Consider the following 16,989-nt stretch of genomic DNA (forward strand, 5'->3'; position numbering starts at 1 on the left):
CAGCACCTCATCAGGATTTTCACCGCACAGGTCAATAAAATCGGAACAACAAGCTACACGCATGTCTTTTTGAAGCCGAGTCAGCATTCGCGGAACCCATCTTGCACTTACTTTTGACATATTAAGATGGTCATGTATAATATCATGTACGGTACCAATAGAGAGATTGGTTACTTGTGCTATAGATTTTACCTTCACTCGACCATCTTCCAATATAAGTTTTTCCACTTTATCAATATTTTCTTGTGAAGTAGCTACTACAGGCCGGCCAGGTCTAGGGTCATCTTCAATACTCTCCCTTCCGCGTTTAAACTCGCTTGACCACTTTTGAATGGTAGATAAAGAAGGAGCAGACTCACGGTAAACACAATCCATTTCCTCTTTTATGGCTTTTTGATTTTTACCCTGTTTTGTCAAGAATTTTATCACGCATCGATGTTCTAATTTAGTTAACATTGTCAATTCGCACATGATGTTCATGTTTGTTCAGCAATTGCAGAAAAACAAAAGACTATCTCGGTTCGAATTATACTTTTTTTTAATGTCAATGAATAAACCTTAGCGGCCAGTAACGAAAGAAATTTTAGAAGAGGTCGTAAGATATCAATACCGAGAATATTTTGAACGCCCCTCGTATGTACGAACATATCATCAGTGCGTAAGAGGCAGACAAAACCACAAATGAAAAAAACCTGACCACTTGAAGCGGCCTATTCAGAGGATATGGTTTTTAGGGTTCCGTAGCCAAATGGCAAAAAACGGAACCCTTATGGATTCGTCATGTCTGTCTGTCTGTCCGTCCGTATGTCACAGCCACTTTTTTCCGAAACTATAAGAACTATACTGTTGAAACTTGGTAAGTATATAGATGTATTCTGTGAACCGCATTAAGATTTTCACACAAAAATAGAAAAAAAACAATAAATATTGGGGGTTCCCCATACTTAAACTGAAACTCAAAAATTGTTTTTTCATCAAACCCATACGTGTGGGGTATATTGGATAGGTCTTCAAAAATGATATTGAGGTTTCTAATATCATTTTTTTCTAAACTGAATAGTTTGGGCGAGAGATACTTCCAAAGTGGTAAAATGTGTGTGAACCCTTCATGGGCGAGTCCGACTCGCACTTGGCCGCTTTTTATTATCTTTTAATATACTGTTACAAAAGCAAATTATTTATGTAAGTAATCACGCAGTCCAGTTTTGTAGTACATATAATGCGATACCGTCAAACGGAAATAGGGATAACGGGGTGAATAGGGACATTAAGTAATCTGGAATCACATTGAATACCTACTAATTTCTTAAAATATGTAAGTATGTATGTATATATAATATCTCAAGCAAATCTATGAACTTCCACTTAACACTCAACGTGTAAATCGGGCCTTAGATCAATTTCGACGTCCTAAATGGCCGATTTACAAGATCCACCCTGTATTTCAAATCGTATCTAATGCAATTTCTTTGTGCTTGATATTTATCCAATCGCAAACCCAGCTTGTTGCCAAATTTCAACTTTCTAGTACGGAATAAGTGATAAGTTTTTTGATACCCTACGACTCCTACGAGTATCTATCACGTTAGCTAGTCAGTGAATAAATAATGTAAAAAAAAACATTGAATATAAATAAACATTGAATATATGAATTATCTTACTTTTTGTTTCCGTAATAAAAATTATTTATACAGGCCGTGTAAATATAAATTATACCCTTAACCATAGGTTTTCCTGTAATATAATCCTGATACCTACCTTATTTCTTTCAAAAATGTTAGGGTCACTAATTTCGGAGACAAATTAAATACATTTTTCCGAAGCATGCTCCGAGGTATCGCCCGACCTAAGAGAAATTCGTACTTACCTGGCCGCATAGCCAACATGCCAATCGCTCACGCTCCGTAGCGATTGAAACCCAACTGTCATTGTCACACTAATATGGAAGAGTGATAGAGAGACACAAAGCGATTCGATGGCGAAGCGATAGCGATTGTCACCTTGGCTAGACAGCCTGGCTCGTGACTCGACCAATGAAATTATTAAAGGCTCGACTAAGTATAAGGTATTATTGGATTGGACACCTGACTTCATTCCCGAAACTGCCGAAACAAGACTAGAGTCTGTGCGGAAAGAGAAGAGCCGTGGAATGTATGGGGCCCCATACAATCCACGACTCTTCTCTTTCCGCACAGACTCGATTGTCGTTTTAACAATAATGAGTATATAAGTATACTAGCTGTTGCCCGCGACTTCGTACGCGTGGATTTGTATATTGGTGGTTATATATTCTATATTAGCTTAGAACATTATGCAGAAAACGATAGCAGTAGGGACTGCAGTTAATCATTTGTTAATTATTATACACAACCTGGCTACGAAGTTTCAAGCCCCTAACTGAATAAAATTGTTCTCGATATTTTCAAGTCCACTATTTAGTAAAACCTACTACCTAACTACCTATTTACGAAGTTTGAAGTTCCTAGCTTTAAATAAAATTTGAACTCTCTACCAACTTTCAACCCCTTCTTAAACCTTTTAGGGGATGAATTTTTAAAAAAGCGGAAATTACTTATTATGTATTATAATAATATGCCTTTATACAACGATTCAAGCCCCGCACTCAAAAAAATGTTTGACCTCCATACAAATTTTCAACCCCTTTTTTACCAACTTGAGGGAAGAATTTTCAAAAATGCCGAAATTACTTTTCTTGTATTCTAATAATATGTCTTTATACAAAGATTCAAGTCCCGCACACAAAAATGTTTGATCTCCATACAAACTTTCAACCCCTATTTAACCCTTTTAAGGGATGAATTTTTAAAAACGCTAAAATCAGTTTTCTTGTTTTTTAATATTATACCTTTTGATAAAGTTTCTAATTCCTAGTTCAAAATAAACTTGAACCCCATACAAACTTTCATGCCCTTTTTAACCCCCTTAGGGGTAGAATTTCTCAAAATCGCTTCTTAGCTCTTATACATTTTATAAATGCAACCTCGTGTCCAAATTTCAACTTTCTAGCATTTGTAGTTTCGGCTCTGCGTTGATGAGTCAGTCAGTCAGTCAATCAGTCAGGACACGTGCATTTATATATATAGATAGATAGATAGATAGCTGTTGCCCGCGACTTCGTACGCGTGGATTTGTATATTGGTGGTTATATATTCTACATTAGCTTAGAACATTATGCAGCAAAATATTGCAGTAGGACGGTTAATCATTTGTTAATTATTAATATTATACAACGCATGAGATTTGTCTTTCACAACCTACGAAGTTTCTAGCCCCTAACTAAATAAAATTGTTCTCGACATAATCCCTCTCAACCCCCTTAGAAGATTTTCATGTCCTCTATTTAATAAGACCTACTACCTAACTACCTATTTACGAAGTTTGAAGTAAATAAAATTTGAACCCTATATAAACTTTCAACCCCTTTTTAACCATTTTAGGGGATGAATTTTTAAAAACGCTGAAATTACTTTTCTTGTATTCTAATAATATGCCTCTGTACAAAGATTCAAGCCCGTTCTCACAAAAATGTTTGAACTCCATACAAACTTTCAACCCCTTTTTCACCACCTTGAGATATAAATTTTCAAAAACGCTGAAATTTTTTTTTTCGTTTTAAAATAATACCTTTTTATGAAGTTTCAAGTTCCTAGCTTAAAATAAAATTTGTACCCTGTACAAACTTTCAACCCCTTTTTAAACCTGTTAGGGGATGAATTTTACAAAACGCTGAAATTACTTGTATTATCTTCTAATAATATCCCCAAATACAAAGATTCAAGTTCCGCGCTCTAAAAAATTTTTGATATCCATACAAACTTTCAACCCCTTTTTCGTCACCTTACGGGATGAATTTTCAAAAACACTGAAATTAGTTTTCTTGTGTTTAAATTTAATATCTTTTTGCAAATTTTCAAGTTCCTACCTTAAAATAAAATTTGCACCCCAAGACGAACTTTCATCCCCTTTTTAAATCCCTTAGGGGTTTGAACTTCAAAAACGTTGCAATTACTTTATTTTGTAATCGGCTATTATGCCTTTCTAAGAAGTTTCAAAGCATTTGTTATGGATTCAAACTTTTAACCCCTTTTTAACCCTGTTAGGGGATGAATTTTACAAAACGCTGAAATTACTTTTCCTGTCTTTTAATAATATCCCCAAATACAAAGATTCAAGTCCCGCGTTCGAAAAAATGTTTGATATCCATACAAACTTTCAACCCCTTTTTTACCACTTTACGGGATGAATTTTCAAAAACGCAGAAATTTCTTTTCTTGTATTTTAATAATATATCTTTTTACGAACTTTCAAGTACCTAGCTTAAAATAAAATTTGAACCACATACAAAGTTTCAACCTCTTTTTAACCCTGTTAGGGGATGAATTTAACAAAACGCTGAAATTACTTTTCTTGTCTTTTAATAATATCCCCAAATACAAAGATTCAAGTCCCGCGCTCGAAAAAATGTTTGATATCCATACAAACTTTCAACCCTTTTTTCACCACCTTAGGGGATGAACTTTCAAAAACGCTGAAATTAGTTTTCTTGCATTTTAATAATATATCTTTTTACGAACTTTCAAGTACCTAGCTTAAAATAAAATTTGAACCACATACAAACTTTCAACCTCTTTTTAACCCTGTTAGGGGATGAATTTTACAAAACGCTGAAATTACTTTTCCTGTCTTTTAATAATATCCCCAAATACAAAGATTCCAGTCCCGCGCTCGAAAAAATGTTTGATATCCATACAAACTTTCAACCCTTTTTTCACCACCTTAAGGGATGAATTTTCAAAAACGCTGAAATTAGTTTTCTTGTATTTTAATAATATATCTTTTTACGAACTTTTAAGTACCTAGCTCAAAATAAAATTTGAACCACAAACAAACTTTCAACCTCTTTTTAACCCTGTTAGGGGATGAATTTTACAAAAGGCTGAAATTACTTTTCTTGTCTTTTAATAATATCCCCAAATACAAAGATTCAAGTCCCGCGCTCGAAAAAATGTTTGATATCCATACAAACTTTCAACCCTTTTTTCACCACCTTAGGGGATGAATTTTCAAAAACGCTGAAATTAGTTTTCTTGTATTTAAATTTAATATCTATTTGCAAAGTTTCAAGTTCCTAGCTTAAAATGAAATTTGCACCCCAAGACGAACTTTCATCCCCTTTTTAACCCCCTTAGGGGTTGAATTTCCAAAAACGTCGCAATTACTTTATTTTGTAATCGGCTATTATGCCTTTCTAAGAAGTTTCAAAGCATTTGTAATGGATTCAATCTTTCAACCCCTTTTTAACCCTGTTAGGGGATGAATTTTCAAAAACGCTGAAATTACTTTTCTTGTCTTATAATTATATCCCCATATACAAAGTTTCAAGTCCCACACTCACAAAAATATTTGATCTCCATACAAACTTTCAACCCCTTTTTCACCACCTTGGGGGATGAATTTTCAAAAACGCTGAAATTAGTTTTCTTGTTTTTTAATATAATACATTTTTACAAAGTTTTAAATTCCTAGCTTAAAATAAAACTTGTACCCCATACAACCTTTCATCCCCTTTTTAACCCCCTTAGGGGTTGAATTTTTCAAAATCGCTTCTTATCTCTTGTACACTTTATAAATGCAACCTAGTGTGCAAATTTCAACTTTCTAGCTTTTGTAGTTTCGGCTCTGCGTTGATGAATCAGTCAGTCAGTCAGTCAGTCAGGACACTTGCATTTATATATATAGATAGATAACACCTCCTTGATTTCGAGAATAAGGTCATCATGGCCAACTAGACATACTTCAAAACAACGTTCGAAATTTAGGTACACGACAAAGACAGCTGGACCAGAGAGACAAAAGAAATTCGACTGTGTCGCTCGGTTCGTCAATCGCTCTGACGGAAAACCGTGTTTAGTTTCCAAGGTTCTAATTAAATTTTCTGATGAGTGACCAGCTGAAGAACGTTTCGGCGATGAACAAATTGTACATAGGTAACTTACCTGTGGAGGCAGACGATGCGGCTGTCAGGCAGCTCTTCGCCGAACATAATCTGACTGTTGCTGAAATCTCTGTCAAGAGAGGTGGCTACGCATTCGTTGATTTTCCTGACCAATCTGCCGCGGACCGCGCCATCGATAAACTTCATGGTAAACTATCTGTTACCTACCTACCTATAATAACTACCTAGCCCTACTACTCTATTAGCCTACTCTGCCAGAACATATTGTTAGACTTAGGGCTCATTTAGACGGTGCGAGAACATGCGAGTGTCATTACGTTGCGTTATTTGATCGGTCGGCTGAGTTGATGTAACCCGTATGGTCCGCAATGTAACTAAAAAAGTTCGCGCGCCGTTGACATGAGCCCCTAGTTAACTTTATATATTAACGTAAAACGGGGTGGATTTGAAACGCCGGGGCGACATTGAAATTTCAGTTTACAATACATAGGTATTATTTTTATGCGGGGTTCTTGGTAGAGCGACTAGTGCGTAAATGCGGAGCCAACGACAAAATCTCTAACAACAAAATTACTTAAATAAACTAATTTTACTAATTTTAGTGAAACATTAGGAAAGTATTAAACTAAAGAACATTTATTTCAGGTTATTCTTACTGCGGCCTGCCTTTGATCGTCGAACCTTCAGTAGCCAACAAAAAGAGGTAAAAGTAGAAAAATTTCCTATTTTTAACTGTTCGAAACTAAACACCAGGTTAGTTCGTGGCAAAAAGTATCTTGGGTCGATTTTAGGGTTCCGGAGAAAAACGGCAAAAACAGAACCTTTATAGTTTCGTCAAGTCCGTCTGTCTGTAGGTGCGTACTTGCGTACGTATGTAACAGCTACTTTACTCGAAAACTATATTCTGGTGAAATTCACAATAAAGGTGTAATTTGTAACCCGCTAATTCACCTTTACCTATTTAAAATTACAGTACTTAAATGATTTTTTGTACAATGGGGTGAAGTTATTGTTTGACCCTTTACCCTGATAAAGCCTCTTATTAGCCTGCTAAGAGATATTTCCCACATACGGCACTTCATACATGTTTTCTATTTTCGATAGGCGTACCTGTGATGTAGGTACCTACTTAACCTGCTTTATTTCAACTTAGACAATTTCTATAAGACGAGCTTTTTATAGTAGTTTATGCAACAGTGATATAATAAGGGTTCTTAAAATTCAAGGGTCGAAGTTACAAAACGAGACGTAGTCGAGTTTTGTAAAAAAAGACCCGAGAATTTTAAGAACCAATTATGAGCTGTTGCATACATTACTTTTTCTATGACAGCTGCAGCAAAAAAAAAAAAAAAAAAGTTATTATTAAAAAAAAGAGTTATTATTAAAAAAAAAGACTTATTATTTAAAAAAAATTGAGTTATTAAATAAAAAAAAAGAGTTATTATTTAAAAAAAAAAAGACATTATTGTAAATGAAAACATACCTCTTTCAATCAAGATGATCGGAACTTGTATCTTTAAAAAAAATAAAGCAGTTGTATTATACTCATAAGATGACTGCTAGCAGTCATCTTATGAGCCTATAGACAAAGCATTCAAATGACATTGCTTTAGATATCACTGTCAGTCATTTAATTGACACATTTAAGTGCTGGAGTAGAAAAAATAATAACTGACATTAGGTGGTTACCATAAAATAATTGCATGGCAAAATATGTTAAAATTACTGAATGATGGGTATGAGGATGAGTAAAGTCCAAAATAATGTTTGTGCTTTTAAACCGGTACAAAAAATATGAAAAAAATTACAAATTAAAGATTAATAAATACTCTCCACGAAAATGAAACATTAATGAAATTTTTACGAGACAATTCACTTCTTTTTAAAAAGGTTAGTGCTGCGAAGATACGCCCTTTTGCTTGAATGGCTTTGTATCGTATGAAGATACGGAACCCTCTATTATGCGTGGTCCGACATGCTCTTGGCCGGTTTTGTTTCTTTTCCGTCGATTCGGCCAAGCCGAGAAAAGTCGCAGGAGCTGCTTCTACTGTTGTAATACTTCTACTTTGAATTTTCCGGGAAGCCCGCTTTGTGTTTACTGATAATAATGGTTAACAATCCATTGTGATTTCAGAAACAATGGTTTCGTAGTCGAGAAGCTTCTGGACTTTTCCTAACTTGGCTTTTATGGGCACGTTTTCATTAAAAGAAACAACGTGAGCCCGTGTGATGTTTAAATAATTATAGTCTTCGGGTATCTATTTGACCCAATGGTTAATTTGGTCCACCATTAGTGCAATTTTATATCAGGCAATAAAGTTTCAATAAATAAACTAGTGGCTTACGTGGCTGTGAGCTATATTAGGTACACCTCGCGAGAATAGCATTAAACTTAAATTTGAAAAAAAAAACTAATAAAAAAAAAGACATTTTTTTAACTCGATGATATTGATAAGTTGATAACCTAAATTCCATGAGAATCGGTTAATTGACAATTGCGACAATAATAGACAACATCCGGACAATACGAATGCATTTTTACGCAAGCTGAAACAGAGACCTTCACTAACACTCGGTCGAAAATTTGCCTATAAACGAATGTGTAAGTAATGTGTGTGTTGCCCATAACAAGGCAAACTCCCTATATTTCTCGTTAACCTGGAAGCGGCGCGGCGCGGCGCAGAAGAAATAAACCGTTGATATATTATAACTTGGGTTGCTTTCTTACTGCGGTTAAAATGACCGGTAATCTTAGTGTTGGAACTCGAGTCCTTTGAGTCTGAATTGAAAGAACTCAGCTCATTTTTACGAGACTCGGTGCTTAAAAAACTTCGGAGTCGTTGAAGTCCCGAGTCCTTTGTCGAGTCTTTTTTAAGAGCAACTCATTGATAGGACTCGAGCCTCCGAATAAAGACTCCGTTAACATTTTTTTGGATTTTGCCTAAATAACAGTAAAGAAATGAGTCGTAATTGTATGATTTGTGTACGTACCTACCTAATCCACAAATTTTACATAAAGACACATTTCGACATTGTTTGTAAAAAAACTCAAGAGTTCTCTGAAAAGGACTCAAGTTTCTACCAGATACTCGCGTCTCCGAACTCGTATTCAGGCTTAATTATAAGAGTCTGAAAAACTGAGTCGAGTCTTGAAGCAGAGGACTCAAAGGACTCGAGTCCTAACCAACACTAGGTAATCTCCATACCTACCTACTTAACTAATACGGGGCACAAAATACTGGCCTCGTTATATAGAGGGGTGCTTTTTTTGACAGTTTGGTACACGACAAATTACTTATCAAGACAAATGTGAGTCGACCTATAAGTATGTGGTAAGTAACTCTACAAACTACATGCGCCACTCCTCTAGCCACGTCGTTTCGCGCTCGAGTTTTCGAGTAGTCTGCGATATCGGAAAGGCGCTTCCGATAATTTCAGCAATGTTGGAGCCTCCCGTCAGCTGTCGGACCGATAATATTTGTATGTATAATTGGTCAAGCAGATCTTGTCAGTAGAAAGAGGCGGCAAATTTGAAAAATGTAGGCGCGAAGGGATATCGAACGTCCCATAGAAAATTTTAATAGGGCGGTTTTTTTTTTTTGTCCCAAACACTTTTTTCAAATTTGGGATTTTTCATGTTATTTCTACTCAGAATCACGAGCTCTTTCTATCCTAATAGGAGAAAAAAAGCGTCCTAAGGTTTTTATTTCCATTCCGTCACCATTTTTCATAGACTTTGTATGGCGGTCGCGTAATGGAAAGATCGAAAAATGTATGGACATTTTGGGACACTTTTTTTCTCCTATTAGGATAGAAAGAGCTCGTGATTCTGAGTAGAAATAATATAAAAAATCCCAAATTTGAAAAAAAAGTGTTTGGGAGAACAAAAAAAAACGCCCAATAATGACTAATTTTTTTCACCTCAGCAGCTCGAACAAGGGTACTTTGCTACTTAAAAACAGTGAGCAAAATCGCATTTTGTTCAATGAGTGAGACAAAATGAGCAAAATGCGATTTTGCTCACTCAGTGAGCAAAATGCGATTTTGCTCACTGTTTTTAAGTAGCAAAGTAGGGTTCGAGCTGCTGAGGTGAAAACTTAATTGTTGGTAAACATGAGTGAATAGAGGTAAGTGCTGAAGAAGGAATACATTTTTCGGGTTCTTTAATATGTTCTCACTGCTGAGGTGAAAAGTTTTGTGAACTACACGAGATCAAAGTTATTTACATCTCGTGCGCTTTTGAGTCCCTTACTACGCTCAAGATTCTAAATTAGATTCACTCGCTACGCTCGTGAATCTAGTATAGAATCTTTCGCTTGCACGGGACTCAAAATAAGCACTCGAAGAAATATCAAACTTTGATCTCTTGTTGTACAAATAACTATTGTATGGTATCAATCGATCGGGTTTGTTTTTCAGAGGCCGTGACGTCATCGCCCATCTTGTAGTATGGACAAAACAAGAAAATTGCGTTTTTGTCGGTGAAATATTGCGCTTATGTATATAGTTGCAATACAAATTTTTTTTGGATGAAATGTAAGGAATCGAATGGTACCCTTACTTTTATCGTTTATGGAAGTTAAAAAAACTTAAATTTTGAAACTTTCAGGTCCTGTAATTTTGTAATTTTTCAATATTTTATTTTAATATCCACATTATTGTGATAAATTGCTCCTTTGCTATGTATTTTACTAGATTTTGTTATAAAATTCAACATGTGTCATCAATGTCATCATCCCTATTTCGCGCCTTTTTTTATTTACTGACAAGATTTGCTTGACCTCTATAGGCCTGCGCCCCCGCGGCCTGACTACGCGGATGTAGGATCCTACATCCTATATCGGATCAGACAATGTGAAAACGCTCACGCTAACAATGACCCACGTACAGAGGCGTATTTACAAATTTGGCGCCCCGGGCCATTTTGATTTGCCGCCCCCCCTTCATCAGTGACGATATAGTATTTTATGCAACCGTTGTTTAAGAGAGGTCAAAAAAGGCGAATGGCGTGAGTAACAATTTGAGGCGAAGCCGAAAATTGTTAATAAAGGCGCCACGAGTATTTTTTGACTCAGTTAAACAACGTTGCATACAATACTTTTTCTACGACCAAGCACTTTGAAATAAAATTGTAAATTTAACAAATATTTTTAATTCAAGAAGTAGCAAAAATGGAGGGTACGGGCGGGAAAAGAATGAATGAATGAATGAAATTAAAAAAAACATGTCTGTGGTTCACTTATTTGTCAGAGGTGACATTTAAAATAAGGTTGGCAACACTGTATTTCATTCAATATTTTTTAAGTGGTCATTACACGAAGTATCGTAAAATCGCCAAAAAGATACTGCGTGTACATGCACAAATTATTTTTTGGGGAATAGACTAAAGACATGTCTTGACAACTATAAGGTAGGGTTTTAAAGGTGTGTTAGGTGTGTGCACGACCCTTTAAATGACAAATAAAAGTACGGGAGTAGAAAAAAGTATTTTCACCTCAGCAGCTCGAACAAGGGTACTTAGCTTCTTAAAAACAGTGAGCAAAATGCGATTTTGCTCACTGAGTGAGACAAAATGACGTTCAAGTGACTTTATAGTCAAATGTCATTTCAACATGCGGGGTTAAATACAAGTTCGAAATACTTGGGTTCTATTATCTCTGTCCCTTTCACACTGTTAGCAAAAAGAAACAGACAAAAAAATGTTAAAACCACATTCAACGGTATATTCACGGTTTATAATAGACCCCCGAAAAACTTCAGACCGCATCGTTTCAAACCACGTACGAGTATGAATTCTTAATAACTAATTAATAAAAATAAAGTTTAAGATTTGATAAAAACTAATAAAATACTATATTTTAGGTATTGTACAATTCTCTGTTCCGCTCCAAGCTGTAGCTAGTCAAAAAGACCTGGGTATCACTATTTCACATAATTTGAAATGGGACACGCATATAACCAAAATCACCAAGAGAGCAAATTCTATGCTGTATATTTATGATTCGGAAAGCATTCCATGTAATTACTAAGGACCTATTTATCTACATATATAAACGTGAAAGACCTGACTGACTTAAATCAACACACATCCCAAACCGCTGGGACTAGAAAGTCCAAATTTGGCAAGTAGGTTCCTTATAAGGTCTAAGGGTCCACTAGGAAAGGATTTTTCAAAATTCATCCCCTAAAGGGGTGAAATGGGGGTCCAATTAAAAAAACTCTCCTGCGCGTGCGAAGCTGCGGGCAAAAGCTAGTTAGAATATATATGTCATACCTTCGTCCTTTACTTGAGTATGCTTTTCAGATATGGTCCCCCTACTTTAAAAAGGACATCACATTGCTGGAGAAAGTTCAGCGAAGAGCAACCAAAATGGTTAATTCATTGAAAGACAAGCCATACGAAGAACCGCTTCAGGAATTAGGTCTTACAACATTGGAGGACCGAAGGAAGCGAGGCGATCTTATCGAGACATACAAAATCTTGTCTGGACACTACAATGTTCCTAATATTATAGACCTATACACATCAAGCCAGAATGTAAGGTTAAGAGGACACTCCAAAAAACTTGTCAAACCTCCGTGTGCTAGTAATCCTAGAAAACACTTCTTACCGAATCGTGTGGTAAATGTGTGGAACTCTCTACCAGAAACTGTTGTTAGTGCACCATCGGTCAACACTTTCAAAAATAGACTGGATACACATTTTAGAACTTTAAAAAGTGCAAAATAAAATAAAATACAAGTGCTTCGATATACACGCATCAGCTCCAAGAGCTGCTAGTGTATCAAATAAAATAATAATAAAAAAATTAAAATAATGAACTCAAAAAATACACAGATCATCACGCAAAATTAATTATTTTACTTTTAAGAATTTCTACCATACTAATACCATACTAATACTTCTTGAACGAAAATGTTGCTTAATTTAGGTACTTGTTGGTAGATATTTTAAGCAATTGGTGGGGTTTGAAGCGTTCGTTTGTTTATTAATTTAAATGTCAATTAATATAAAATATAATAAAAAATATAGCTAAGTTTGATTATAAAAGGCGCCCAGAAAAAGCCGCGAGGGGGCGGCTTCGCCGCCCCCCCGAGGTCTGCCGCCCCGGGCCATGGCCCCCTTGGCCCTAGGGTAAATACGCCCCTGCCCACGTAGGACGTAGGACACTTCCATAGGTACCTATATATCTACGCCCAGCGAGTTATTTCGTCCGCTCGCACCGCGCCGCTACGCGTTCGTGTCTTCGCCTACGTAGGACACCGCGTACTACTGGCTTTCTGCTTCCCTGCTTTCTTTAAGGAGAAAAATATTCTTCCTAGCTAGGTAAACAGGTTATTAAACAAGATATACTTACCAGGATTTTTTTTCCGGTATGCCTATCCCATTTTGAATAAAAACCGGCGAACATATCAGGCTATGCTTAATGTAGAATTCCGTAGTTTTCTGTCCGTCATCACAGTAGCTGGGGCTTTTAGTAAGATACTATATGAAAAATGTGTTTTAAAAACCCTATTTTTTTTGTCCAAAACCTATCCATCATAAGGGTTGAACCGAAAAAAAAGAAGTTCATCCCCCACTTTACGTGTATTTTTTTTTTACTTTTTCTGATTTTTTTACAAATTTATCAAATTACGATGTATAAAATAAATAGGTACTTAACACTTGCTAGTGCAAGTGCAGGGTCATTATTTGATTTGGTGTAAATTGGCATGTCCACGGTAAAAATTTGAAAAATCTTTAATTTAGGTATTTGTTTGGCCATAATCAAATGTTTAGGATGCAAGTATTTTGAAAAACGTTTTGGTCCCTTTCTGTGAAACTTGTCTCCGAAGATATGGACCTCGAAATTTTAAAGTGCCATGGTGATGACATTTTATGTGATTAGTATGACGTTTGTACATGGTAATGACAAATTATTATTTTTACCTTATAAATAATAATACATATTTTTTCACTTTAAGTAAAATATTATAGTATATGAATAAAATACAAGCAAATAAAAATAACTCTCCTTCGGCAGATTCTCTTAAAAGAGAAGATAAATATTAAAAAATCGTTCCATGTCATTACCGTGGAGAAATAGTCATTACCGTGGTCGAAATATCCACGGTATTCCATGGTAATGACTACCACGGTGATGACAAAAGCTAACATTTTGTCTCATAACCCTAAACATAGTTAATGTTCTAGAACATTCTTCCAATTACGTCATAACAGTTCAAATAAGCCATCGTATCCAATAGGATTCATCTATATATATAAAATTGAAAAACCAGAACGGGATAAAAAACGAGGGAAGAAGCGAGATGGCGCCTTACAAATTTCTAAAAAAGTTTTTGACACGTTTCTCGAATACCACGCACGTATGATAAGAAAAAACTGTTTAAATCTATTATCTAAATATGAGAATAGAACTAGAGCATAAAAACTATCGCTTTCGATGCGTATTTAATTTACAATAAGCAAAAGAAATTTTCATAACAATCTTCATTTTACGATGATCGGCCATTTTCGGCAACTCTCGGTTGGTTTCGTTTCGGTGGTGCTACAGACAACATTATTTGATGTGGTGCTACAGACATACCAAATGATTTTGTTTGTCATGTTGGTATACAGTTATTGCGGCGTTTTATTACACGAAGTAAAATAAAAAGTGATGTCAACCTCAACCTTAGTCTATGCCCATACGAGTGACTTATGCCATATATGACTTATCAATAATATCAATCAAATTAGTATTATCGTATGATTATCGTGTTAATAATTTGTATTTAATTGTTATACATTTCTTTTTGAGTTATATTATTCAGATTGACTATTCACGGCTTCGGCAAACATTGCCATTCGTCCGGGGAACGGGCTGCCGAGATGGGCCAAAAATACAAAGTTGATAGCAATTAAGTTATTTAATATGAAGCCCATTAGTTCAAGGGATGGTGCCCGTAATAATGTGTATGATAATTATACTTTAATGACTTTACAGATATAACCAATTCGGAAACTGTTTTCTCGCGTAATACGATACGACTAGACCAGGTAGGATTTTTTCTTCAAACTGAACAGTCACCATCAGATATATCGGAGCGGCCGAGGTATTCACAAATATCTGAACAATGTAAATTATAATGTAGTTAAAGTGCATGTTCAGATATTTTTGAGCGACCTTGGTGGCTCCGGTATATATCTAATGGAGACTACAAATTCATGAAGCAAATGTACAGTCAGCATCAAATATAGGTATAGTGAAGGCTAAAGTAGCCAAATATATCGTAATATAACTTTGTTGCATAGAAATAAGGATGTGTTCCGTTATATTGGTGATGTATTTGGGCATTGGAGAGACCAAAGCGGCTAAGCGCTCAGTGGCTCGGATACGAGAGAATGGGAGAGGATCGTGCCGTGAAGAGAGCGTACTTGGGACAACGAAATGGGAGACGCCCGATTGGACGTCCTACAGGTATCGCTGGAACGACGTAGTTGCTCAAGATCTGCTCAACCTCGGCCATGGCGACTGGCGAGAGCTATCGCAAGACCGGGAAACATGGCGTGATCTGGTGTCGGAGGCCAGGACTCACTTTGGGTCGTTGCGTCTTGCGTCACCGTAGCCGTCGTAAGTAATGTCAATATCCAGACAAGGAAATGGGGACTACTTACGTTTGTATGAAAATACGATTTATGGGCGGTGGTTTTTGCAATTGGGCTTATAAAAATAAATAATAATTTTATGTTGAAACAAGTTTTAAATAAATACCTACGTAGATGAAAAAATACAATCTTGCCTTTTATCAAATCACATCATTTTTTGAGAAATTTGCGAATAAAGTTATCCAAATAACGGTTATAAATAAGAAGTCCCTATCACAGTTATAAACCCTGGCAGGGTTCAATACATCATAATATCGGTATCTAACTAAACATAAGACAAACTCTTTACTTCATTTACGCGAGCGGAGCTGCGGGCCCGTCTAGTATTAAAATAATTTCCACTTACCGAGAAATAAGACACACAGAACCTGACAATTTTTATGAACGGCTCCACGGTAATCGACTTATTATTTGAAAATAAAATATATGCGGGCACAAATGTTGAAGTGTGTTCCCACTGTCGATTACTAGGCGACGAAGGGCGCGCGGGGGCAGCGGCAGGATCTCAACACTGCTTTCTATTGGACAGCTATATGATGTGCAAGTAGCATCCACGGAATGACGGTACCGCGAGGGCAGCTAATGTTCGATGTTGCCATTTAGTTCTGGACGACACAATTTAATTTGTGCAATCAATAATGAATGTACTAACTACGAGGGGTGTTCAAAATATTCTCGGTATGAGAATGAAAACAAACAAGTACGAAAAGTTTGATATTTTTATTTTTCAATATACTCCCCCCCTATGTTCATACACTTAAAAGATCGATCAATTATTTTTTTAATCCTGCATAAAAATATTTTTTATCTTTGGTGTAAAAATGCTCCTCCACTGCCGCCTTCAATGCTTCATCATCGGAAAATTTATTTCCACGCAGATCCTTTTTAAGATTGGGGAACAAAAAGAAGTCGCTGGGGGCTAAGTCCGGACTATACGGTGGGTGAGTAACAGTTTCAAACCCACATTCAACAATAGCTGCCTTGGCAATATGAGCAGTATGGACGGGGGCGTTGTCATGCAGAAGCATAACACCTTTGGTTAACTTTCCTCGCCTCTTTTCTTTGATTGCATCCTTTAATTGACGTAGAATGTTAGCGTAGTACTGTCCTGTGATATTTACACCTTTTTCTTTATAATCGATCAGTAATACTCCTTCACAATCCCAAAATATCGTGGCCATGACCTTGCCAGCTGAAGGGATGACCTTGAACTTCTTGGGATGAGCTGAACCCTTAATGTGCCACTGCATGGACTCTTGTTTACTCTCTGGGTCATAATGATGAACCCAGGTTTCATCTCCAGTAACTATTCTTTGCAGCACCTCATCAGGATTTTCACCGCACAGGTCAATAAAATCGGAAC

General features: G+C 36.2%; 1 protein-coding gene across 1 annotated transcript in view; it reads left to right on the forward strand.

The window, feature by feature from the left end:
• The first annotated feature begins 5,864 nt into the window (after positions 1–5,864).
• Positions 5,865–16,989, forward strand: part of LOC134661332 (insulin-like growth factor 2 mRNA-binding protein 1) — a 98,928-nt gene continuing 87,803 nt past the window's right edge. Inside the window, exons 1-2 of the mRNA XM_063517354.1 lie at positions 5,865–6,164; positions 6,623–6,680. Of these exons, the coding sequence (XP_063373424.1) occupies positions 5,960–6,164; positions 6,623–6,680 (263 nt within the window). The 5' untranslated portion in view covers positions 5,865–5,959. The remainder of the gene's footprint in view (positions 6,165–6,622; positions 6,681–16,989) is intronic.

This window comes from Cydia amplana, chromosome Z (assembly GCF_948474715.1).
Source record: "Cydia amplana chromosome Z, ilCydAmpl1.1, whole genome shotgun sequence".
NCBI lineage: Eukaryota > Metazoa > Arthropoda > Insecta > Lepidoptera > Tortricidae > Cydia > Cydia amplana.